The sequence below is a fragment of the Dreissena polymorpha genome, chromosome 3 (assembly GCF_020536995.1).
Source record: "Dreissena polymorpha isolate Duluth1 chromosome 3, UMN_Dpol_1.0, whole genome shotgun sequence".
Classification (NCBI taxonomy): domain Eukaryota; kingdom Metazoa; phylum Mollusca; class Bivalvia; order Myida; family Dreissenidae; genus Dreissena; species Dreissena polymorpha.
In genome coordinates, this window is record NC_068357.1 from 104,113,376 (window position 1) to 104,141,321 (window position 27,946).

General features: G+C 37.2%; 3 protein-coding genes across 7 annotated transcripts in view; 2 read left to right on the forward strand and 1 right to left on the reverse strand.

Moving 5' to 3' along the window:
• LOC127872466 (SCO-spondin-like) overlaps window positions 1-4,348 on the forward strand; it is a 64,985-nt gene extending 60,637 nt beyond the window's left edge. Inside the window, exons 25-26 of the mRNA XM_052415800.1 lie at window positions 3,511-3,582; window positions 3,929-4,348. Coding sequence (XP_052271760.1) covers window positions 3,511-3,582; window positions 3,929-4,044 — 188 coding nt within the window. The 3' untranslated portion in view covers window positions 4,045-4,348. The remainder of the gene's footprint in view (window positions 1-3,510; window positions 3,583-3,928) is intronic.
• A 4,528-nt stretch (window positions 4,349-8,876) lies between these two features.
• On the reverse strand, window positions 8,877-27,224 carry LOC127872903 (DDB1- and CUL4-associated factor 4-like). 5 transcript variants are annotated; one of them, XM_052416411.1, is made up of 8 exons: window positions 27,098-27,224; window positions 24,789-24,972; window positions 21,507-22,045; window positions 16,874-17,021; window positions 13,489-13,646; window positions 11,819-11,986; window positions 10,968-11,082; window positions 8,877-9,240 (listed from the first exon to the last, which is right to left on the reverse strand). In XM_052416411.1, exons 2-8 carry the CDS (start codon window positions 24,943-24,945, stop codon window positions 9,035-9,037), a joined length of 1,491 nt encoding a protein of 496 aa, XP_052272371.1. In that variant the 5' UTR covers window positions 24,946-24,972; window positions 27,098-27,224; the 3' UTR covers window positions 8,877-9,034. The 5 variants fall into 5 exon arrangements, with proteins under 5 accessions (XP_052272371.1, XP_052272375.1, XP_052272374.1 ...); XM_052416415.1 differs by having other exon boundaries at window positions 24,789-24,983; window positions 27,098-27,161; XM_052416414.1 differs by having other exon boundaries at window positions 26,970-27,113.
• Window positions 27,131-27,946, forward strand: part of LOC127872913 (RRP15-like protein) — a 35,911-nt gene continuing 35,095 nt past the window's right edge. Inside the window, exon 1 of the mRNA XM_052416438.1 lies at window positions 27,131-27,274. Coding sequence (XP_052272398.1) covers window positions 27,181-27,274 — 94 coding nt within the window. The 5' untranslated portion in view covers window positions 27,131-27,180. The remainder of the gene's footprint in view (window positions 27,275-27,946) is intronic.

Here is a 27,946-nt window from a genome sequence, read left to right on the forward strand (position 1 = left end):
TAGTGTCTTCTACTGCAGGTTTCACTCAAACATTCGTGTCTTCTACTGCAGGTTTCACACTTACATTAGTGCATTCTACATCAGGTTTCACACTTACATTGGCTCCTTCTACTGCAGGTTTCACTCTCACATTAGTACCTTCTACTGCAGGTTTTACTCTCACATTGGTGCCTATTACTGCAGGTTTCACTCTAACATTCTTGTCTTCTACTGCAGGTTTCACTCTCAAATTAGTGCCTTCTTCTGCAGGTTTTACACTTACATCGGCGCCTTCTACTGCAGGTTTCACTCTTACATTAGTGCCTTCTTCTGCAGGTTTTACTCTCACATTGGTGCCTATTACTGCAGGTTTCACACTTACATTGGTGTCTTCTACTGCAGGTTTCACTCTTACATTCGTGTCTTCTACTGCAAGTTTCACTCTCACATTAGTGCTTTCTTCTGCTGGCTTCTCTCACATTAGTGCCTTCTACTGCAGGTTTAACACTTACATCGGCGCCTTCTTCTGCAGGTTTCACTCTCACATTGGTTCCTTCTACTACAGCTTTTACTCTCACATTGGTTCCTTCTACTGCAGCTTTCACTCTCAAAATGGTGTCTACTACTGCAGGTTTCACACTTACATTGATGCCTACTACTGCAAATTTCACTCTCACATAAGTGCCTACTACTGCAGGTTCCTCTCTCACATTAGTGTATACTAATGCAGGTTTCTCTCTCACATTGGTGCCTTCTACTGCAGGTTTCTCTCTCAAATAGGAGCCTTCTACTGCAGGTTTCACTCTCACATTAGAGCCTTCTACTGCAGGTTTCACTCTCACATAAGTGCCCACTACTGCAGGTTTCTTTCTTTCTCACATTAGTGCCGACTACTGCAGGTTTCACTCTCACATTAGTGCCTACTACTGCAGGTTTCACTCTCACATTAGTGCCTACTACTGCAGGTTTCACTCTCACATTGGTGCCTTCTACTGCAGGTTTTTCTCTCACATTGGTGCCTTCTACTGCAGGTTTCACTCTCACATTAGTGCCTACTACTGCAGGTTTCTCTCTCACATTAGTGTATACTAATGCAGGTTTCTCTCTCACATTGGTGCCTTCTAATGCAGGTTTCTCTCTCAATTAGGAGCCTTCTACTGCAGGTTTCACTCTCCCATTAGAGCCTTCTACTGCAGGTTTCACTCTCACATTAGTGCCAACTACTGCAGGTTTCACTCTCACATTAGTGCCTTCTACTGCAGGTTTCACTCTCACATTAGTGCCTACTACTGCAGGTTTCACTCTCACATTGGTGCCTTCTACTGCAGGTTTCTCTCTCACATTGGTGCCTTCTACTGCATGTTTCAACCTCACATTAGTGCCTACTACTGCAGGTTTCAGTCTCATATTGGTGCCTTCTAATGCAGGTTTCTCTCTCACATTAATGCCAACTACTGCAGGTTTCTCTCTCACATTGGTGCCTACTATTGCAGGTTTCTCTCTCAAATTAGTGCCTACTACTGCAGGTTTCACTCTCACATTAGTGCCTACTACTGCAGGTTTCACTTTCACATAAATGCCTACTACTGCAGGTTTCACTCTCACATTGGTGCCTTCTACTGCAGGTTTCTCTCTCACATTAGTGCCTACTACTGCAGGTTTTTCTCTCACATTGGTGCCTTCTACTGCAGCTTTCACTCTCACATAGGAGCCTTCTACTGCAGCTTTCACTCTCACATTAGTGCCTTCTTCTGCAGGTTTCACTCTCACGTTGGCGCCTTCTACTGCAGGTTTCTCTCTCACATTGGTGCCTACTACTGCAGGTTTCTCTATAACATTAGTGCCTACTACTGCAGGTTTCACTCTGACATTGGCGCCTTCTACTGCAGGTTTCACTCTCACATTGGTTCCTTCTACTGCAGGCTTCACTCTCACATTAGTGCCTACTACTGCAGGTTTCATTCTCACATAAGAGCCTTCTACTGCCGGTTTCACTCTCACATTAGTGCTACTACTGCAGGTTTCACTCTCACATTGGTTCCTTCTACTGCAGGTTTCACTCTCACATTAGAGCCTTCTACTGCAGGTTTCTCTCTCACATTGGTGCCTTCTACTGCAGGTTTCTCTCTCACATTGATGCCTATTACTGCAGGTTTCACTCTCACATTAGTGCTACTACTGCAGGTTTCACTCTCACATTGGTTCCTTCTACTGCAGGTTTCACTCTCACATTAGAGCCTTCTACTGCAGGTTTCTCTCTCACATTAGTGCTACTACTGCAGGTTTCACTCTCACATTGGTTCCTTCTTCTGCAGGTTTCACTCTCACATTAGAGCCTTCTACTGCAGGTTTCTCTCTCACAGTGTTGCCTTCTACTGCAGGTTTCTCTCTCACATTGGTGCCTATTACTGCAGGTTTCACTCTCACATTAGTGCTACTACTGCAGGTTTCACTTTCACATTGGTTCCTTCTACTGCAGGTTTCACTCTCACATTAGAGCCTTCTACTGCAGGTTTCTCTCTCACATTAGTGCCTACTACTGCAGGTTTCACTCTCACATTAGTGCCTACTACTGCAGGTTTCACTCTCACATTGGTGCCTACTACTGCAGGTTTCTCTCTCACATTGGTGCCTTCTACTGCAGGTTTCTCTCTCACATTAGTGCCTACTACTGCAGGTTTCACTCTCACATTAGTGCCTACAAATGCAGGTTTCACTCTCACATTAGTGCCTACTACTGCAGGTTTCACTCTCACATTGGTGCCTACTACTGCAGGTTTCTCTTTCACATTAGTTCCTACTACTGCAGGTTTCTCTCTCACATTAGTGCCTACTACTGCAGGTTTCTCTCTCACATTGGTGTCTACTTCTGCAGGTTTCACTCTCACATTGGTGTCTACTACTGCAGGTTTCACTCTCACATTAGTGCCTTCTACTGCAGGTTTCTCTCTCACATTAGTGCCTACTACTGCAGGTTTCACTCTCACATAAGTGCCTACTACTGCAGGTTTCACTCTCACACTGGTGCCTACTACTGCAGGTTTCTCTCTCACATTAGTTCCTACTACTGCAGGTTTCTCTCTCACATTAATGCCTACTACTGCAGGTTTCTCTCTCACATTAGTTTCTACTACTGCAGGTTTCACTCTCACATTAGTGCCTACTACTGCAGGTTTCTCTCTCACATTAGTGCCTTCTACTGCAGGTTTCTCTCACATTAGTGCCTACTACTGCAGGTTTCAATCTCACATTAGTGCCTACTAATGCAGGTTTCTCTCTCACCTTAGTGCCTACTACTGCAGGTTTCTCTCTCATTGGTGCCTACTACTGCAGGTTTCACTATCACATTAGTTTATACTACTGAAGTTTTCACTCTCACATTAGTGCCTACTACTGCTGGTTTCACTCTCACATTAGTGCCTACTACTGCAGGTTTCTCTCTCACATTGGTGCCTTCTACTGCAGGTTTCTCTCTCACATAAGTGCCTACTACTGCATGTTTCTCTCTCACATTGATGCCTTCTACTGCAGGTTTCAAACTGAAATGCAGCAAAGATACGCCTGAGGGATGTCATATCGTTATCAGTGAGTCTGCTTCTCTAAGTAAGTGTTCATGTACATCAATATGAATAAAGTTCTTCACTTGATAATATTTACAACACTGTTGCTTCAAAAAAATATATAATTATTAGTAGAAAGATTCTGTGTTCATATGGCAAATGCCCCATCATACAAAGTGCATAAGCAAACAGGTTGTTTGAGAAGTGACACAATATTATAAGCATGTTATTATATTGATTTGAACCCACACCACATGGCTGGAGATTGGATTCAGCTTGATGTGTGCTCTGTAAGATTTATATCCACTTGAGGTTATCAGAGAAACCTTTCATATAAATAAGAATGACAATCACATTCAACTTTGTTTTCTTGTATGATTCTCTTGCAGAGAGCAACGCTTTGGTCAGTACATGGCCTACGCCTGGTGTGGCCTTGCTGGCTAGTCTAGCATGGTTGATGGCTGGTCAGTACATGGCCTACGCCTGGTATGGCCATGCTGGCTAGTCTAGCATGGTTGATGGCTGGTGACATGGCCTACGCCTGGTATGGCCATGCTGGCTAGTCTAGCATGGTTGATGGCTGGTCAGTACATGGCTTCGCCTGGTATGGCCATGCTGGCTAGTCTAGCATGGTTGATGGCTGGTGAAGTATCGGTGGAAAAGCTACTCAAAGGAACCAAATGAAAACGTTGGCCTTATTGCTCAACAGATAATTGTTGAATCAACCTTTTCATTTAACATTGTCATGTCACTTCTTACGGATAGTTCATGGTGATGTGAATATCAATTGTGCAATCAATTAGTGATAATGTGGGGAACACTTCAGATTTCTGTCTGCATTGAATTTTATTTGCTTTTTCTGCCACATATATGTGCAAGTTGTTTCTTTCATAAATATTTGACTCAATAAATAAACAGAAGACTTGGTTTCAAATATATTCATTTAAATGTGTATGTGTATCATTTAAATAAGTATGACCTTGACCTTTGAGCTAGGAGACACAGGACTTGCATGCAAGAAAAATATACAGTCGAAACCCGATAACTGGAACTAGCCAGGACAGACAACAAAAATTCAAGCCACCAGGAATTCGAGCCAACCGATTACTAGCATACTTATGTTAACTAGCATTAATCTGAAATAGATTTACATCTCCGGTTGAGGAGTATTCATTCTGCCTAATTTCTGCTTTTGAATTAATAAGGACCAAGTTAATACTTAATATTTGTATTTATCAGTATTTTAAACCAGTTACACATACAATCAAACAAATATCATAGAACAAATGTTTATTTTATCACAACGCTTTTATGAAGCTGATTTACAGGTACATGTAAGAAACAGCACTAAGAAACAAAACATGCATAAGCACTACATATACATCCTTGAAATATTCAACAGAACTACATGTACATGTATGTATTTATTAGCTTGTTTCTTTTAAAGAATGAAATGATGTCAGTGTGTGTTTTTGTTCATGGGTTTTCGTATAAATACAACGTTTTCTATTCCATCAAGATGAGATTGTACATGTTTTGATGCAGCCGTTCTAGCCGTAAGAGTACTGCATCGACAAAACATTATACACAATGTCATCTTTTACTCAAATCAATTAATGATTGAGACGATGACAAGTTTCCAATTATGGCGCGTCTTTAATCCTTATCGTTAAAGCCACACACCTTGAAATGAAATACATGGCATAGTAAATTTAAGTATAAATAAGAAACATATTTTATCTATGCTAATTAGAATATATCTTGTGGTAACAAGGTAGAAATCCGTCTCTTTTGCAATTTAAAACTTAAAACAAGGGACAAAATTGTCACAAAACCAGGTTTTCATTGTGAAAAAAAATTGATAAAGGGAGACAACTCAAACTGAACTTTTGAAATGAACAAACAAAATTAACCCCCTTTGTAAGTTTGTTTCAAAATAAATCTATTTTTAGTCGTGGCGACCTTGACATTGGAGATATTGATGTGATTCTTTCGTGAGACACACCGTCCCATGATGGTGAACAAATGTGCCAAATGATTTTAAAATCTCACAATGAATGACATAGTTATGGCCCGGACAAGCTCATTTATGGCCATTTTTGACCTTTGAACCTCAAAGTGTGACCTTGACCTTGGAGATATTGACGTAATTATTTCGCGCGACACACCGTCCAATGGTGGTGAACAAATGTGCCAAATGATTTTAAAATCTGACAATGAACGACATAGTTATGGCCCGGACAAGCTTGTTCCGCCCGCCCGCCAGCCTGCCAGCCAGCCCGCCCGCATTCGCCAATCTAATAACCAGTTTTTTCCTTCGGAAAACCTGGTTAAAAACCTGGTTAATAATCGCATTTGTTGAAATGGACGTATAAATATACAAATCCTACTTTCGGTTTAAAAAAAAAATAAAAAATAATAACTTGCTACCTAGGCTATAGATTTAATGACAATTTTTCACAGTTTCAAATTGCATCTATATGTATTGTTCAACGTGTACATCATTTCAAGGTGTGTGGCTTCAAATAGCTTTAACAAACAAAAGAACGTGTGAAAATTGTGACCGGGACTGTGAAAACAGTTCGAGCCATATGATAATTCGACCTTGCGCCTTCGAGTCATCCGACACACATTTATATGAATATATATAGCAATAAAAAATCGGTGCTTCAAGGCAAGTTTGAGCCAACCTGAAATTCGAGCGAAGCAAGTTGGAGCCGACGGGTTTCGACTGTAAATGGTTTGTTCTTAAGTTATTTTTTTATCCCTTAAGTAGTCTTCACAAACTGCATCATGGCCCTAATTGACTTTTGATATATACTACATGAACTACTAATATACATTCAAAAGATAACAAGGGCTGTTTGTAAAACATGCATGCCCCCCTATATGGGCTATAAAAGTTGTAGTAGCAGCCATTGTGTGAATACGTTGTCACTGTTAACAACGGTGGTGGTTGGTGGTTGGTGGTTGGTGGTTGGTGGTGGTGGTGGTGTATTACAAGGGAGGCAAATGCTGTAACAGAAAGAACATGCATAAACGGTAGTTGTTTCCCTTGTTTGAACCTTAAAATGCCTATTTCCAGTAACTGTGACCTTCACCTGTGACCTTGACCTTTGACCTAGTGACCTCAAAATCAATAGGGGTCATCTGCGAGTCATGATCAATGTACCTATGAAGTTTCATGATCCTAGGCCCAAGCGTTCTTGAGTTATCATCTGACAACCACCTGGTGGACGGACCGACCGACCGACCGACAGACAGACAGACAGACAGACAGACAGACAGACAGACAGACAGACAGACAGACAGACAGACAGACCGACATGAGCAAAGCAATATACCCCCTCTTCTTCGAAGTGGGGCATAATAAAACATTGAACTGGAGACATAGTTTGGACTTAACCCTTCATTGTGATCTTAATCTCTGAGCTAAGGAGACAGTTTTTACCCATAAAAACCCTCTCCACATGATAAACAATTGTTATAAACTATTAAAAAACTTTATAATGAATGATGAAATTACAGGCTTGACAAATTGTTTTATGGCCTAAGTTAACCTTGGGCTTTAAAGTGTTAACTTGGCCTTTTAAGATAGAAAGACAGTTGTCACGCACGATAAGCCGTCTCCACATGATGAATATTTGTGGTAAGCCATTTTATAATTGCATGATGAATAATAAGGTGACATTCAGTAAAAGCTGTTTTATGATCAACATTGACCTTAGACATCTAAGTCTGACCTTAACCTTTTACCTACAGAGATTGGTGTTACATGTGAATGACAAAGTTCAAGTCTCTAACAAGCTATTTTATTACAACAGGTTATCTTGCATACATCATAAAGAGTTTAAAGCTACCTGACTGCCGATAAATTACTCTCACAGAAAGACAATTTCTAATAATATTTTAGGTAGAGTTCCGATGCCAAAATATTATAGTCTGATAAAGCTATATCCTGCCTGAAGTCATATGTAACCACTAAGTTTGACATAGGCCTTTGGAGTCCAAGACATGGGTAGTTTGCATTACACCTTTTCTTCCCTTGGTGAATGTTTTTTGCTAGTTATTTTAAAAATTGCATGTTTAGTGATGCGCTTGTGAGACCTTTAATCTTTTTAGTATGACCTTGACCTTTGCACTAGGGAAATGGGTACTGCACAAATCACATAGTCTCCACGTGGTTAACATTTGTGGCAAGTTATTTTTTAATTTTAATTTTGAACAAATGTCACACAAGCACCGTCAGCATGACAGATGCATGCACTTGAACACACATTCACTGAACTGTTATTGTGATATCTGTATCAAGCTGACAGCAAGCGGATTCAGCAAAATTTGTTTTCAAAGGTAGCAATTTAAAGCATACATGCCATAATTTTTCAGACCAATTCCGGGACATTGAGTTAAATTGTCCGGGACTTTTGCCGATTTTCCGGGACATGTATAAAATGTAAGTATATTTATAGACATATGCATTTTTGGTACGTTTTTTTTGTTGTTTCGCATCGTTAATTGCAAAAGTTCGAAAGCCTATCCGAAATACACTTGATCTATTAACGTCAAATTAAACATTACTACTTCCGTTACTAGATACAAGCCACGTGTTTTCAGTGTAAGCGTTCTAAACATGGATGGTGACATCACTGCGTTATTGTTATTAAGACCGGTGTGTAACGCGTAGTTGTTGATACGCCTTTATTCATTTACGCTGGGCGTTTTGACATGGCAAACGCAATTCAAATTCACTTATTATTTTTAACGTTATGTTTACTCGGGGTTTAGAACAAGACAATAATAAACCTAGTGAGAATGATGTTTTTATATGCTTACTTTTTTACTCAATTTCTTTGTCGGTTAAAGGTGCGCACATAAACTGCTTTTAATTTTTTACGGTACTCAGCGATGTTGGACTTCAGATGTGTGAATAACTATCCTTTGCCCTTACGCAGCGGGAAATAATGACGTCGTAGATTCAAGTCAATTAACAACCACATTAAACAATGTTCGACAATCGATATGATAACAGGACCCCTGTTAATTGATCGATTTTGACACTTAGCGTAGTCTGCCTATTCGGGTAGGCATTGTCATGGAGACGCTGCAAATATACACAGATTCGAGGTGCAGTAAAGCCTAAGATAAGGTACAAGTATGTATGGATTGTGTAAATTCCGGGACATTTGACAGATTTCCGGGACAGCGGGACAAGTTCTTCATTTCCGGGACTGTCTCGGACAATCCGGGACGTATGGCATGTATGTTTAAAGATTGAAGATTCCACAATACTTTATATAAAGAAGCTAAATAATGTTAATTTAATCATAACATACTAACTTTATCACTTTCATTTTTTTATTTCATGCCCAATTGCTTTCTTTGTTAAGGTAATATCTTTAAAAATCTATGAAGAAGTCACTGAATTGCAGCATTATAAGACTTCTCCCATAGGTACACACAGTTGTTTTTTTTACAGCAAACAAGTAGCACTTCAACTATGAATACACTGATAATGATCCATAATAATGCAGTCGATTGTTCAGTCCCATAACTAGACCAGAGTTGCCATCCTGACCACCCCACCTTGTTGAGAGCTGAACACATGGAATAGTCTCCCTTGAAACCTGAGATGGAGGTGGAAGTGTCAGGAGTTGTTTCCCATCCCTACACTGCCAGAATCGGGTATATCCGTCCTCACCAACTGTCAATTACAACAAGAAATGTTTGTAGAAAATTAATACCCCCTGAGGCATTATTTAGTATTGATATCTCTCCAGGCCAGAAATGAAAATCAAAACATTGTTAAATAAAATGATTGAAACCGTTCTTTTTATGCACAACACTGTCTATGAGGATAACATTTTAATTGTTGAAGTCATTTAATGATGGCAGTACCATTATTCATCAGTCAGTGCCCAAAGTGCATATAGTGTTTTTATCATTATTGTAAATCTGCTTCAAGGATTGTTAATTTGGGTATGAAATGTACATTATCTTTGACCTCAAAATCAAAAGGCATCTTCCTCTCCTCTCCAGTGACCATCAGACCATTTGAATGGTTATATGTCAAAGTGTTCTAAACATAAAGATATGTTGAAACTAGTTATCTAGCAATCAACAAACCTTGCAACAACAGCCACATAATTAACTATAATTTACCAAATTCTCTTAATTTAGCAACCAAAAAGTTGTGTTGTGGCCAAATTAGACATTTAAGGGCGACCTTGACCTTTAAGATAGAGAGATGCTATATATACCTAGCATGCCATCTCCTCTTGATGGTCATTTGTGGTGAAATGTTTTAAATTTGCATTATGACAATTTTGTCTGGAAAGCTGTTTTAGTGCCAAATTTGACCTTTGACCTCTTTGTCCTTAACTTCTGAGGTAGAGAGATGGTTGTTTGACAAGCTGTCTCCTCATGACGGTCATTTGTGGTAAGTTATACATTTGTATGTATATCTATATAATGCAAAGTTATGATCAAAACAGATATGTGTAAGCTGTTTATTAGCAATATTAAACCATTTAACTCTAAGGTTGACCTTTACATTTGAGGAATGAAGACAGGTGTTCACGTCTCACTAAATTAACATTTATACAAAGTGATTTTAAAATCCATCAATATATGGAACAGTTATATCCAAGACATGTCCTTCTGAGTCCTGACAGACATCCGTACAGACATCTGGGCAAGCAACACAGACAGGCTCCATCATGGTGCACATTGCTTATAATTGTTGGCTTGCAAAATATTGAGGCATATATGCAAAATAATATCATCAAGATGGCCAAGGCAACACAACTACAAAATAAGGCACTGAAAAAGTTACACACAATATGTATTGAACAAAAGGGCCAGAAGCTCACGGTCGCTCGCCTGAGACTTCAGAGAATTGAACTGCTCTTGAGATGTTTCTGAAACCATTTTCAAACTTAGCCAAATTAAAAACCAGATTTTTTACAAGGTTTTCCTATAGCCATATAAGGAAAACTGCCCAGCCCCCTGGTGGCCATGTTTTTCAACACACAGGAACTATTTTCAGACTCAGCCTAGATATCATTAGAACAAATGTTCTGACCAAGTTTCACGAAATTTTGACACAAAATTTAATTTCTAGATTGTTAACAAGGTTTTACTATAGTTATATAAGAAAAAATGCCCCGCCGCATTGAGGCCATATTTTTCAACCAACCAGAACAATTTCTAACTTGTCTAAGATATCATTGGGACAAATCTTCTGACCAAGTTTCATGAAGATTGGACAATAAATGTGGCCTCTAGTGTGTTAACAAGGCAAATGTTGACGCCGCATGACAGACGACGGACAAAAGGTAATCAAAAAAGCTCACCATGAGCACCTTGTGCTCAAGTGAGCTAAAAACCAAACAACATAAACTGTACCATACCATGGACAAACAAACATACCTCCATAAACAATGGTTTCTGTGTCATCAATATGTATGGGTAGACTGGTATACTTGTTGACATGGCCGTGATAGTCTACTAAAACCTTGTTAGTCCTAGTGTCCCACAGACACACCTATTGACATTCAACATCAAATAAAGCCATTGAAACTTTTTGCAGCAAAACTGCTCCAATATATTTTCAAGCATTTTATCCCAAAAATACTGAAGACTTGACCTGGGGACCTAGTTTTTGACCCACATGATTCATGGCCTTAATATTGTCAAGATAAATATTCTAAATCAGTTTCATGAAGACTGAGTCTTAAATATGGCCTCTAAAACAGTTACAAGGTTTTTTATATTTTTCTAAGATTTGACCTGGAAACCCTGTTCCTTGACGCATTTGACCCAGATTCAAACTCAGCCTAGATATTGTCAAGATAAACATTCTGACTACTGTATGTTAGATCAAGATTGGATGAAAAATAAGGCCCCTAGAGAGGTAACGAGCTAAAAGATGACAAAAAACACTGCACAAAGATAGAAGCCGGACATAGAATGTTAAGTTAGTGAAAAGTTACAGCCAATACAAAAACATTTTTGTCTATAAAATTAGCATATAATCTTAAATTTTATTGAAGTGTGTAATACTTGTGATTCATTGGCTAAAAATGTTTCTTTTAATTGTAAAAGCTATTAACACAACATTTCCCAATCAGGGGCGGCATTTATATTGCTCTGAATAACAATTATCCTATAAATAGTTTAATGTATATTAATCATAAGTACCAACATTAATATGTACTGGCAAAATTATTCCAGTCTTTAAAAATTTGACTGCACATATATTATATCTCAATATGTCTCACAATTCCAGAGAAGTCTGCAGCAAGAAGGTGGATGTCATTATAGACAGGCTGGACACTGCACACACTGGACTTGTGATGCAGGGTTAACATAGGGATGGTGGAGCGACAGCGCAGGTCAAACATCAGGATCCCCCCTCTACGAAGGCCCGCATACAGAGTCATTCCTGTCTGAACACACACAGCCTTGTACATAAATTATATAATTATAATAATGCAGACAGAGTCATTCCTGTCTGAACTCACACATGCTTGTATATAAACAGCAGACAGAGTCATTTCTGTCTTAACACACATCGTTGTATCTACTACAACAGACAGCGTCATTTCTGTCAGAATACACACATCCTTGTATCTACTACAGCAGACAGAGTCATTTCTGTCTGAATACAAACATCCTTGTATCTACTACAACAGACAGCGTCATTTCTGTCTGAATACACACATCCTTGTATCTACTACATCAGACAGAGTCATTTCTGTCTGAATACAAACATCCTTGTATCTACTACAACAGACAGCGTTATTTCTGTCTGAATATACACATCCTTGTATCTACTACAACAGACAGAGTCATAACTGTCTGAATACACACATCCTTGTATCTACTACAGCAGACAGAGTCATTTCTGTCTGAACACAAACATCCTTCTATCTACTACAGCAGACAGCGTCATTTCTGTCTGAACACAAACATCCTTCTATCTACTACAGGAGACAGAGGCATTCCTGTCTGAACACACACATCCTTGTATGTAATACAGCAGGAAGAGTCACTCCGGTCTAAATACATACATCCTTGTATCTACTACAGCATAAAACCAGAACAGCCTGTGAGTAACTCGCAGTCTGTTCAGGTTTTATGCTGTTTGCTGCTCATCAGTATCTAAGGTTTGGAGACGAAGCCTTAAAATCTTGAATCTAGTAAGAAGGGTCTTAAAAAAATATAACTTTCTAAGGCATTACAAATGCGTGAACATATATATCTGAGTGGTAAAGGGTTAAAAGGCCATTTGAGCATTTTTTACAATTCAAGGCCATGATAAAATATTTCAAAAGCTTTAATTTAATCTGGCTGATTTCCTGACTTGATTGCATGAGATATAATTCCAATAAACAATATCTTGCTTCATGATGCTCCAATTTAAATTGTTTGAGTTACAGACCAGACAAGCTTAATCATGGCTTTTTTACAAGTCAAAGGCAATACTTCAGATGTAATTCAAGTAATCTGGCTGGTTATCTTGGCCAATGATGATCAAATTTAAACTGTGTGAATGAATACAAAGAAATGGTTCTCCTTGACACCTCCCGCCCATCTTAAATTAATGTCAATTTGATTTCCATGATTTATAAATATGACCAATACAATTTATAAACACTTCATATAGGCACTATCAAATGAAATCATTGAAAACATGAATTTTATGTAAAGCACAGATTTAAGAGACATCTGAATCTACTGTTTAAGCATTTGTAACACCTCTATTTGCTTAAGGCACAACATGGATCACTAAGACTCTTATCAGAATGATTGAAAAGCATATTCAAAGTTGAATGTGTGAATTACAGTTCTAACTTGAAGAGGACACATGACATTTGTGTAATATAAGGAAACAAAATAATGTTCAGAACATAAAAATAGCAAAAAACAACAGCAATTAATGAGTAACCTGTTTTGAGAAGGCCACTGCAAGAGGATCACTGTTATTGGTGTTGTACTCAAACATGGTGCGCCGGTCTGTATTGAGGAGGAGGGCACATCGCTCACTGCCCACACTCATCTGATTGTGTACAGGGTTCCACGCACATGACCATGTTGCCTTACGACCTACACAAATGACAGACCATCTTATTACCCACAGGCAAGGATATCGACTGAGGTAAAAATATATAATCTAATTGGCCTTATTACTCAGACAAGCACTAGCATGGTTAAAAGTTAAACTGTGTCATTTTTGGATTTTCCAATACATTTTTTTAAATTCCCAAACATTTAAACTGAATGTTAAAATTGGACTAATTGGTAAGAATGATATTTATTTAAATACATAACATTTTATGATGACCATAACCTTGGAAAAATGTATAATCAAACTGATTCAAAACTGCTTTCAAAGACTTAAAATATTATGTTGACAATGATCACATGCGTCACATGTGCCCAGTTTCCCAAAACTGCAAACATTATAAGCTTTTTTGATTATGCATAGCCTCCTGCATATACTGATTGTAATTTAATTCAACTACTGCCGGAATATGAATTGTACCGTAATTCAACAACAGTCTATGCATGTAGGCATTTAGTACATGAGTTTCCACCGTTGTTCATGAAACAGCATCATTAAAGAGAGATAGTAAATGAGATAGGACGTCAAAAAAGCCTACTTACTAGAATTTTTTAACATCCAAAAAGTATGTGGATAAGAAAAGTCAAATAAAATGTAAGTGCAACTGAGTCTTCTTACATGGAAGGAATTACAAGTATAAAAGCCAACCAAATACAACTGGTTTACAAATCTGGGCATTGAGATAATGTCACTTAATCCCTAGACGACACCAGCAAGGACAGGAAACTGAAGCTCACTGATTGCATGCACCCTTTGATGTCTTATATACAATAGATAAACTGCTCTGAGAAGTTAGCCCACAATATTTTAGGCTTATTTCCATTGCCATCGGAAAAGACTTAAGTACAGAGCTTATCTCACCTAATGAAGTACCTCATACAAGTGCCGTGTCAAATTACCATAGAAAAATGTAAAAAGCTAAAAACAGTGAACTTTCTAATGTAAATGTTCTTGCATTATCCTATTTTCGCAATTACATCATATTAAACCCTATCGCTATAGTCGTTTTCAAACTATAAGAAACTCTAACTTGACTAACATGTCACTATTGTATTTAAAGGACACAATCAAATGTGCATGTGTTTAATATCTTTTTATTTATTACCAAACGTTGTTAGATCATTTGCAGTACCGGTATACATTTTGTACTACAAAATCCACAATTGTTGGTAATGATTAATCAAAGCGCTGAAGGCACTGCAGTTGTTTGCTCTGCAAATGTATCTTATATTACTTAAAATCACAGACATTACTTTTTAGCGTGGGCCTATCGAACGGCCACAAACAATGCAAACACCAATGTAAATCACTTTTAATTGTCTGCAGTGGTGAGATTGTTTCAAAAACATCAAGAAGTAACATGGCATTGACTTACAATCTCTCATAATTTTATACAGGATTCACACAAAGTCCACTTATGATTACAAAGATGAAAAAGGATATTCAGCGCATATCTAAGTTGGGGCTAAGGAAATGTCTATGTGTCTAACAAAGAATGAACCACAACATAATTATAACAAGACTATTGCCAAACAATATATGTCCCCTACCGGCTCCACCATTGTCAGAAATTCCACCATTGTTGGATTTTTTTAATTTGTTGCCATAGCAACCAGAATTTTTGAGGTAGGAACAAAATGAAATGACGTGCATAATGTTCATATTGCCATCTATCCATGTTTCAAGTTTCATGAAAAAATATGAAGAACTTTTAAAGTTATCGCAGGATCCAGAAAAACACCATTTTCAGCAGTATTTCTAGTCTATTTGTTGCGATAGCAACCAGAATTTTTGACATAGGAACAAAATGAAATGACGTGCATAATGTCCATAGTGCCATCTATCCATGTTTCAAGTTTCATGAAAAAATATGAAGAACTTTTAAAGTTATCGCAGGATCCAGAAAAACACCATTTTCAGCAGTATTTCTAGTCTATTTGTTGCAATAGCAACCAGAATTTTTGACGTAGGAACAAAATGAAATGACGTTCATAATGTCCATATTGCCATCTATCCATGTTTCATGAAAAAATATGAAGAACTTTTAAAGTTATCGCAGGATCCAGAAAAGTGTGACAGACTCACAGACAGACAGACAGACACACAGAGCGCAAACAATAAGTCCCCTCTCGGTGAAACCGGTAGGGGACAATAATAAATGTATTGGTATCAACGACCATTGTATTAAATTCTCAATCAAACCACATTAAAAAAAGTTTGTGTCATAATTAAATGCTTCATTTTATTTATTTGTCCATTTCATTTGTATTCATTTTCATGTACTAACATTAACATGTAAACCCCCCCCCCCCTAAACCCACCCCACCCTTGTCACAAATATTTTTTTACGAACGTACCATCTACCGGAATGTATAACTTATAAATTTATGTAATTTTTCAATAGTTTTAATGGGTCAATACTTTCTCCTCATTTGCATTTATTCCAATTTAAATTGTTCAACATAAAATACTACTTGTACTGAGTTGCATCTCTATATTTATTTAAAGCACCTGGTCTGTTGCAACAAGCAAGTTTTTCATGCGTGGAGGATGACGGACAACAGCATCAATTTTGTACTCTAATTAAATTGCATGTTTTACATGCCATACATGTATAGTGAATGGTGTACCTTGTAGATGCGTATGAAGGGACTTTTCACACGTGGCTATAGAAAAACGAACTGTACTGGAGTTAAATTGCTACCGCGTAAATTGTTAAAATGTCATTGTTTTCACAACTAACTGGCCATAAGGATTCATTTGCTCACCATTTGCTTTTAACTTTTCATAAGTAACTATTGTTTACAGTTAACAGGTGTGAGGATAATGCCCGACATTGTCTTCAATCTACTGTATTATCATTTTATATTACTTAAATGGTAAATGTGTAATAATTTGTTTATCTATCTGTGGTAAACACTTACTTCATTGACCAACGTCAATAAAAAATAATAGTCACCCGTTAACCCCGCCCTCATAAGCATTCAAATAACCTATTGGACAGAGAAAATCACAGTTTGGGGACTAGACAGTAACCTGAGAATTACTCGTGAAGCATCTGTGTCAGCACACATGATTCTGTAATGTGGTCTAATATTCTATAAGTTCGTCATACTATCTCTTATCAGTGGATTACCTAATACCAATACATAACCTTTTCTTCCAAAAATCGAGCTATAATTGAAAAAGGCAAACAGAAAAATGGTACCTAAACAATACTCTTGATTATGTTCGGTGTCATTTTCAGAAAGACAGCGAATAACTGCCATGCTCTCTTGTCGAAAGACATGTCCCATAGTTGTGTAGAGCACCAGCCTTTGCCAGCCAGACCGGGGAGCCCAACACATTGCTGTCACCTACAAACAATTTACAGTTGTCAAATTTTATTTTAATATGAATAAATGGACGTAAAATCTTAGAGAACTCAAATACTAGAACATTCATATAAGGCACAAGAAATTTGTACAACGGGCACCAATGTCTCAACTTTGTGCCACTGGACACAGAAACGAGTGTAGTGAGCAGTTATAACTCAGTATGTATGCAACAGTTCTTTGTAACTTTTGCTACACATAAAGCGTATTTCACAATTGTAACATTGAATTTAAAGAGATCACCATAGTTAGGGGTTACAAGTCATCATGAAATGATGAAACAAAATCAAATGAACTGTAAAAAAACAGAACTGTCAGTCTTCAATCATACAAGACCTATGCCCTAATTTGTCCCATGTGACCTTTACCTTACATGAGTTACATGTTTTTTGCATGTGACAAATGGTCTTTAAATTATCAACATTTGTGCAAGTTTATTTAAATATCAGTTCACATCAATATTATGAGTCTGACAGAGACATGTACTTCCACTTTACACAAATGAGGGATAGGTAAAAAACTCAAAGTCTCTGCTGTGATCTTGACCTTTAAGCAAGCACGATGGATTTGCATTGGAGATTTTGTCTTAATATGAGGATCATTTGTGCCAATTTATATCAAAATCTCCATACACTACGTCTAGCGCGATTTCTGCCATCCACATCGCATCACCGTGATTCAGCCCAGAGTGGACAATTACTATCTCACCACAATACACCGTTGAACACAGTGATTTCGCTGTGGCGAATTGCGGTGTCAGTCTCGGCGTTATCGGTGATCTCACGGTGGACCATCGCGATCGCGGTGGACCACCAGGGTCTAGGTGGTTCGCGGTGAGATACATGTGTAACAACATTATACAAATGTACGGTCTGCAATATCGAAATGTACATGTTCATTCACATTGCAGATCGTATAATGTTGTTTTTTAAACTTTGTATGTACATGTATTACATGCACTTCATAATAAAATCACCGAATGTTCAACTCTTTTCTCAGACTATTTTTGTGATTTCCTGTTTCTTTTGTTACATGTATTGAATCGAATAAATCTACATGTACAAATTCGAGACATCCGCAGTAAGTATTAAATTCCGCGATATTTTAATATCATTGTCATGGGAAAAGATCAGTTGTCATGTTGGTGAGTGACTATTTGTATACCTGTTCTTTGTTCAATAACAAGTTCATTTTGAAACATAAACTGTATGTAAAATAACGTAAAAAAGAAATAATAATATTATGGTATATATCGATTTACTTATTGTGTTACAATAATGTTGTGCATTGAGCAAATACAATGTATATCAAACTTATAAAGTATCGATAAGAAGTGTTGTTAAGAAATCGCGGTGAATTTAACGAGTCATAATTTCACATTTAGCATTTTTAAAACTGTTTTACTCTTTTATTTCAGATACGACCAAGTATATGGTTTTCGGAAAATAATGAACATAGTAACAACGCTTACGAGTTTTTATGCCCCGGGTAGGAAGGCATATAGCAGTTGAACTGTCCGTCAGTATGTAAGTCTGTCCGTCTGTCCGAAAAAAAACTTTAACATTGGCCATAACTTTTTAAATATTGAAGATAGCAGCTTGATATTTGGCATGCATGTGTATCTCATGGAGCTGCACATTTTGAGTGGTAAAATTTCAAGGTGAACATCATCCTTCCAGGTCTAGGGATCGAAAAAACTAATCCAAGGGAAGTAATAAGCTTTAAATGGACATAATTATCTGACCTGCCAAAAAAATAATATTTTTTAAATAAATCAAAGTGGTGAGTAGGCGGCATTGTGTTTCTGACAAACAAATCGTGGTAAAAGGTCAATGTCAAGGTCATCCTTCAATGTCTAAGGTCAAAAATACAAATCCAAGGGAAGTAATAAGCTTTAAAGGAAGATAATTATTCAATATTGAACATAGCAACTTGATATTTGGCATGCATGTGTATCTCATGGAGCTGCACATTGAGTGGTGAATCTACAGTCACGGTAGTGGCTTTTAATTATTTGCTACTAAAAATAGAGATTTGTTAGAGACAATAATTTTCAAGGGAATTAATTGATATAATTATAAATCTCATATTATATATTTCCTTACCAAGAATTTAACTTCTTTTCACAGTTACTGTACAGATTTTTTATTTTGATTATTTATTACTCAAATGAATTATTTGTCAAAGGTTTTTTTAAATGTTATAATTATCATTTCTTTACTGCACTTATTTGTGAATGGTAGGGTTCATTACATACCTCTGGACTTATGTCTATAGGTACATGATGAACTCTGGCTATGATCTCTTTGATAAACTACAGGCCTTGGTTGTCAGTGATGTCTGACTTGGTCATTTTGACTGTCTACAGACCCCCCCCCCCACCTGGGTGGATTGGACAAAATTCAAGGGAAGTAATAAGCTTTAAAGGGAGATGATTTCTATACCTGCCAAATGATAAATAGAAATTTTATTTCAACGCGGCGCAGTAGGGGACATTGTGTTTCTGATGAACACATCTCTTGTTTATTATTAATATTATAAACATGCATTTAAATACTGATTATGTTATAAATATGATTTTGTTATACATGTATATGTATGTCTATTTATTGTACATGTGCCGTATTACAATACGAATAAAACGGTTGTTTTCTTACGAAATAATGATGGAGAATGTGATGTCTACATCCATTTACTATATCAAATAAAATGGAGAATTTGATGTCTACATGAATTTACTATATCAAATAAAATGGAGAATTTGTTGTTTACATGCATTTACACATAACAGAACAGATGGTATTTGAACGCATCTTCTCACTTCTGTCGGTATTTTCTATTACAATCAAAACAAATATTCACACTCTCATCTACTCGATAAGACAGCGATATATTTTGATATAATTAGGTTAATTGGTAAATAAAGAAACTCTAATATGACATTCACAGAAACTAATTACCAATTAACAGATCTTTTATAATAAATAAAGTAATTATCAACTCTACATGGGAGTCACTAAAATAGTCAGAATCAAATTACACGTAACATGTTGATATGTAATAATTGGCAAGCTATACGTGCACAAACGAGAAAGCATTTCCGAAATTTTAACAAAAACAAACAAATCTTTAAATAAACAACAAGTAACTCTTCACGCAGAAACTGTAGAAACAAAACATAAAGTACGTCACGCTCGATGTACGACATGTCAAATGATTCTGGAAGAGGGTAAACAATAGAAAATAATGACGATTGTTAACAATCAAGTTACAATGTATACAAATGTACATACAAATGTAACAAAACATTATAGAACTTTGCAAAAATTATATGGTCTGGAATATCGAAATGTACATGTTCATTCACATTTACCTGTATTTCACTGCGAACCACCGAGGCCGCGGTGGTCCACCGCGATCACGGTGGTCCATCGTGAGATCGATTTCCCGATAACACCCGGGGTGTTAAGCCACTGTCGACGCAATCTATCATGATGGAAACACCTTCCGATCGCGGTGATTTTCCACGCTCACGAAAAATTGTCCACGGTGGGAGTGTGGTGGATGGCAGAAATCGCGCTAGACGTAGTGTATGTACTACACACACAAAATTGTTTCATTACTTTACTTTATTTGGAGTAAACATATATACTAACAAGAGCACCGCATAACTGGTGTCACGCTCGGCTGCTGGTGCAGTTTTATTTAAATGAAAGCTTGACAGATTTTATTTTTTTTAGAGGTCAAAGTGACCTTGACCTTTGACCTAGTGACCCTAAAATGGGTGTGGCATGTAGAACTCATCAAGGTGCAGCTACATATGAAGTTTCAAAGTTGTAGGTTGAAGCACTTTGATTTTAGAGCCAATGTTCAAAACCTTGACAAAATGTTAAGGTTTAGCACGACGCGGACGACGGACACGACACGACACGACGAGCTGGCTATGACAATACCTCGGGTTTTCTCCAAAAACAGCCGAGCTAAGAATTGAAAGCTTGACAGATTTTTTTATTTTTTTTAGAGGTCACAGTGACCTTGACCTTTGACCTAGTGACCCAAAAATGGGTGTGGCATGTAGAACTAGTCAAGGTGCAGCTACATATGAAGTTTCAAAGTTGTAGGTTGAAGCACTTTGATTTTAGAGCCAATGTTCAAAACCTTGACAAAATGTTAAGGTTTTAGCACGATGCGGACGGCGGATACGACGACGGACACGACACGACATGAAGAGCTGGCTATGACAATACGTCGGTTTTTCTCCGAAAACAGCCGAGCTTATAAAAACTGGTACATAAAACAAAGAGATAAAAGTAAAATACATTTAAAGTTATAGTTGAAGGCAGTAAACAAATAATGGTTCTATGAAATTAAAAAGAAAAATACTATTTTTTGTAATAAACATGTGAACATTATTGAAATACTAATACTTGTATTCAGCTAATACTAAGTGGGTGAAGTGTTGCCTACTTTGTGAGTCATTGGCAATAGAGGCCTGTGAACCGGACAGGCTGACAGACAGAGTGAGCCCGTGTCTGCGGCTCTCTTGCCCTCACACAGCTGGACTATCTGGATCCTCTGAGCACAGCTGTCTTTCAGGGACCACAGGCACAGTAACTCAGCATCACTGTCACTCTTATGCATACACAACATATTGTCAATGTTAGCTTGCATGTGTGAATACAGATCTGCGTTAAATACTATAGCAGAGTCTAGAGGTTTCAGTCTTGTTATGGTGTTTTGCAACAACTTTAATCTTATTTCATGTTTCTGATACCCCATTAATGTCATTCGTTCTAGAACTTGAACAATATTTTTATTCTTAAAACCATAGCTTGAGCAATGAACAGTTTTCTTGGACACAAATTCTGACACATCATGCAGTCTTTGGGCCTCTGCTTTCTTTTTCTCAAGGGCGTCTTTTGTATAGTTGCATGTCCCTGTTGAATGGTTTGGAGCTATCTTGAAGTAACGCTTCTTTTCATCATCATAGTAAAATCCAGGTATTTCTGTTTGAAACTATGTTAAAGAAAATATGAATTTATCATGACAAACGAATAATGACTTAGTGTGTATACATGTATGTAGCCGAGTCGTGAACCATTATATCTGAATGTTTCAAATCTGCTCAGTGACAGCTGGGGAAAATGACAAAAATGTTCTTTTTTTCATACTATTTATTATTTAGAACTGCCTAAAATATCACCTTTGACTGACAAATTATCAAAGTTTCAAATTTGATGGTTTAGTCATTGCAATGCCAAAAACTATTTTCAGCTATTTAATTATAATCTTTGATTGTCACTTCCACAATCTACAACTTTACAAAAACAATAAGTTTAAAACAACATACTCTGCAACATGTCAATTGCTTCAACTTCAAATACGTGATTGTTCACAAGGTTTGCTATAACTATATAAGGAAAACAGTCCCACTCTCTGGTGGCCATACTTTTGCACTGAATGGTAATAATATGACCTGATAAAGATTGAAAAAAAAAAAAAGTGACTTCTAGGTTGTTCAAACAGTTTCACTATTGGCATATAAGGAAAGCTGCCCCCCCCCCCCCCCCTCCCCCCCTGGCAGCCATGTATCTCTTTAGACCAGAGCAATTTTCAAAGTCAGCCGGGATATCATAAAGAGAGCGCTGGCAGCGTTAAAAGTCCATTGGCAAGATACCGGGAAGTTTCTGCTGAAGTAAATGTTAAAGGAACAGTTGACTGAATGAAAATCTAAAAGGCTATTAAACAGAAAAGTTTTTTTAGAATAAGTACACATAAATGAAACAAGAAGTGTAGAAATATTGCAAACCATCCTATTATAATCAGAAAATCAGAAATACAAATGTATCAAGGGAGATTGGTATTTTGCGAGCAAGTAAATGTCCTGATGTTAATGTCATATCTGATTTGCTAGATGTCTATTTATGCTCTTGTCAGGTGTAAATTGACCCAATCGCCAGTGAACTCCGGAGTCCCTCAGGGGAGTGTACTCTGTCCTCTGCTATTTTTGCTCTATATTAATGACCTTCCTGAATACATATCTCACAACTCGACTGCTAAACTTTTTGCTGACGACTGCATACTCTACCGGTACATCAAATCTGAAGAGGACGCCTCAGCCGTTCAAAAAGACCTAGAAGGCTTACAACAAGAGCTGTCAGAGGACAGCGCGCTCGATTATTCTAGTGCTTGACATAATAACGTAAGCCATCATGGAGAGGAGGGGGGGGGAGGTATAATGTGGGGGGGGGGGGGTCATTTAATAGATGATCTTTCAAAAGTAAGGAAAACAAAAAAATTGATATTTTTTTTTTTGGGGGCGGGGGGGGGGGGGGGGGGATTCTGGGGTGGGGCATGGGGGATGGTTTGGGTGGAGTGCATTGTGGTATGTCAGGTAAGTGTTGTTTTGTCAATGTATGATTCAAATGTGATCATAAATAAAGAAGTTATGGCAATTTAAGCAAAATGTTCAATTATCTAAGTATAAAAGGGGCAATAATTCTGTCAAAATGCTTGATACAGTTGTCTGCTCTTGTTTATAGATTGGAGTCATGTTGGTAAAGAAGTATGCAAAATATAAAAGCAATATGTCAAAGGACATAGGAAATAATTGGGGTAGTACGCAAACTTTAACATTTGCACGCTAACGCTAAAGCCGGGGTGAGTAGGATAGCTCCACTATATATATTTCATATATAATAGTCGAGCTAAAAATGGGTAAAAGATTGGCTCATGGAATTCCACCCCCCAGAAATGCCAAGTTATCCATATAACTAAGAAGCGAAAAGTAATCACAAGACCATATAACATTCATGGACACACACTGGAGGAAGTTGATGCAGCTAAATATCTTGGAATAAACATCCATAAATACCTGAGCTGGAACCAACACATAAATGAAGTCACCAAAAAGGCCAATAACACTTGTTCATTTTTGCAACGTTCATCATTGCCAACAAAAGACTAAGGCACTCTGCTACACCACCCTGGTTAGGCCACTCATGGAGTACGAAGCAATCATCTGGGACCCGTTTAATGACACTCAAATCCGAAAACTGGAGATGGTTCAGCGTAGGTCACCAAGAATGGTCTACAGTGATTATAGAAGAACCACCAGTGTAACACCAATGCTACACCAGCTCCAGTGGCCGACCCTTCAAGAACGCTGGGCCCAGATGAAGGTAACAATGATGTACCGCATCGTCCACAATCTGGTGGATGTCCCAACCACAAACCTCATACCCATAAGTTCTGCACGAGGCCATGGGACTTGCTACCTGGTCCCCTTTGCTACATGTAGGACCGAGAGCTACCAGCAGTCGTTCTTCCCAGATACCATCCGGCTTTGGAATAGACTCCCCCAAACCATTGTAGGCTGCCCATCAGCTTCAAGGGGGAAGTCCAGTCCATCTCCCTCAAGTAACTGATAGAATGGGCATTTTTACCTGCACTGTAAAATAGGTTTTTTTTAAAATATTCTCTTGTTTTGTTGAGCAATTTTTAAGTTTCTCTGTAAAAACTTAATCACACCGCCATTCGCCTATACGAGGATACGCCAGATGGTGTCAGTACTGTACAATAAGAGAGAAGAAGAAAAATGATACTATGAGAATAAGGGATACATTTAAATCTAACAAATCCATTTGGACAAAACCCGATAAACCTTAAAAAATACTTTCTACTCATATGGAATAAAATTCTGTAATTGAAGATGACATCAAGATATGGGATCTCAGCATCAAAGGATACCCAGCACCCTGGCTAGTATAGTAGGACTCGGAGTATTGTCAGCTGCAGTAGACGAAGATGGTTCTGTGTCACTTAAGACATCAGACTGATGTTGGCTTCTGTCCTTCAATGAACCCGTGATTTTGTTTTTACAACGATAATGTCGTTGTTTTGGCATGTCAGTGGCTTAAATGATGCCTTTATACTGAGGATATACTTGTATGTGTTTATATTGCAAAATGTGGACGAGTATTTCGGTTTACTAACGACTCGCCCCCTTAACGACTCGCCCCATAACGACTCGCCCCACTTTTTATAACGACTCGCCCCACTTTTATAACGACTCGCCCCACATGTATAACGACTCGCCCCACATAGATAACAACTCGCCCCATCATTACTTATATGGTAGGATTGTTATTTAATTTCGATTTTATTGTGTTTTAAGTCGGTAAAAACTGGTGGTGTATTAAAAAAATATCTTAAGATTTGGCAAATTAGAAGTTTGATGAAATTTGTTAAAATACTTTACTTTAACTTTCACCTTTTCCAGGAACTTTCAACAGAAACTTGAATACTGTATCGCATCCTGCATGATATGTTCAAGATTTCTACACCTGGAATTTTATCAACTCTTGCAATTAATATTATGCGTTTCCACAGTAACATAACTATGTTTTTGCGTATATAATTTATAACGACTCGCCCCCATCATTTTTATTGTTACATGTTTAGCATCTATGTTAAATGTAAACAGTACAGTTGAATGGAAAGAGAAATATATAAGAACAACTTTTTTTGTGTTGATGGTTTATTAGATACTTATGTACTTGTATTCAACAACATCAACAACTTGTAAAAATAGAAAGTTACGCAGTGTGTATAATAATATCAATACATTGAATTAATAAGAAAAGTTTACAAAAGACAGTAATACATCAGTAATCAATATAATTATATCTTAATATTATCAACATTGAATTTATGAAAATGATTTTATTCAAACGTTTTATTCATAGCAAATTTAAACACTATTTACACAAACAACAACAGCAACAACAACTTTTTACACAGGTCCGTACATGGCGGAACACAAGTCCAGCAGCTGACTAGTTGAGATGGAACGCTCGTTGTATCTTTTCCACACTTCCCAGAGCTTCCCCTGTACCTGAAGTGTCTGTTTATTCTGATGTCTCCTCAACTTTCCCTCTCTCACTAACCGCACCTGCTGTATTCAGCAGCTTCGCCATTTAATTAGCATTTAATGTTTATTTGAAACCATTGAAAACTTTCCGCGCTAATTGTTCACACCAAATTTAAAAGAAACGCCGTTTGATTAGCATTTTAAAGTAAAGTTTGTGTGATAAACACAAAAGGACTGATACGCATTTTTATAATATGAAAAAAGATTTTTAAAACGTGTGTTGTGTATTCAGATCAACAGGTAATAAATAGGTAGATTTAAGATTATAATGGTAATTTTAAAATTATAAATAAAAAATACAGATGAATTGTGTCCGTAAAATTTCTGCAAAAAATAAATTTCGGCAAAGACCTTTTTTTCAGTTTTCTTACCTTTCAATACCCGTATATATGAAAATATCTTTACCACGAAGCAATGTATTCACGCTTTCGCGATTATGACACGTGTATTGTTGATTGTCATCACCCGCCCGCGGTAATGTACCTGTCAATTATGTTGTTAATTCATCGGTCTCCTTTATAACGATAATCCCTAAATTCTTGAGTAATTTAACCCGGGAATCTTTAATTGTCGATATGATCTTAGCCTTTGCGTCTTTTTATAAATATAAAGGAAAGTATGACATGAGACAAATGTGCCGAAATCCAATAGTCTTGCTTTATGATAATATTGTCACTGAACAAAGATGTAAAATAAACATCATAAACATCATAAAATAAAAATTATTACTTTTCAGAATATGCCTGCAATAGACGTATATAAGGTCAGGTATAAGGCAAAAAACCGCTGAACGATGGTTATCAAACAATGCCGAACCTTAAATTCATATTATGAATTGATTTCATTTATATTACCATATATAATATAACATTTTATTTTGATAGGGCGAGTCGTTATATATGTCGGGCGATTCGTTATACATGTGGGGCGAGTCGTTATAAACTAGTGGGGCGAGTCGTTATGGGGCGAGTCGTTAAGGGGGCGAGTCGTTACATTACCGAGTATTTCTATCCGAAATATAGTTGGTCAATTCAACATTTTTACTAAATTAATTGCTAACATGATCATCACATCAAACACAAACATGTGAATGTAAATTAAAAAACAATCAGTTCCTCATCGATACTTATTCTTTGATGTCATGAAATTGTTGTTGTTGTTATTGTTGTACACATTAGAGTGACTTCCCCGTGGAGACCCAGAGCGAAAATGGCTGCCTCCTCTGTTGGTAACGTGCGTGTGGAGTTTGATGAGGACGTATCAGATTTTTATTCTGATTCAGAATATTCAAGTGAATCCGAAGGTGCGTTAAAACGTATCATTACTCTTCTTTTGTAACTGTTATCATGTGCCCTGTTATCATTATAATGGCATACGTATTCGCGAGTGATCACGCTGACACGCACAATCATTGGCATCGATGATAACAATGCTACGCGTTTTTTTTTGCTTGAAAAATCTTAATATGACAAAAGGTGCTATATTACGGGAAAATTCTTATTTGATATCCATGTATTTTGAGAACAGTTTTGACATTATGTTATTTTTTCAATAATAAAAGAAATGCTTAAAAAAAATAAGTCTGATTTTTTTGCATGATGAAAAGATTTTTATCTGCCAAGTCTTTAGATCTCATATTTTATAGTTGTTGTGATTTTGTAGATTGTAGGACATAAGCCCCCCAGGACAAAACCCCCCCAATGAAAAAATGAACATTTGGACAATTGCCCCCCAGTAGAAATGACAGGTAGGATATAAGCCCCCCAGTGCTTATTTTGCATCTGGACATTTGCCCCCCAGTGCTTATTTTAGTAGTGAACATTTGCCCCCCAGTGCTAATATCATATGTTGTTTCCATTAAACTAGTATATCTCTGTCTTTGGATTCATTATTATTTCATATCTCACAAATATATAATCATAGAAACTTGGATCATTATAATTTGAAATAAAAAAGGCCCAGAAACACACTTGAA

Bases quoted from the DNA above. Each gene is read 5' to 3' on its own strand.
- LOC127872903 (XM_052416411.1), bottom strand. From the start codon at position 24,945: ATGCCAAAACAACGACATTATCGTTGTAAAAACAAAATCACGGGTTCA. The intron at 22,046-24,788 runs GTATCCTTTGAT...AGTTTCAAACAG, and splicing joins TATACTAGCCAGGGTGCTGG to AAATACCTGGATTTTACTAT. The intron at 17,022-21,506 runs GTAGGCAACACT...AATTGTTTGTAG, and splicing joins TATTGCCAATGACTCACAAA to GTGACAGCAATGTGTTGGGC.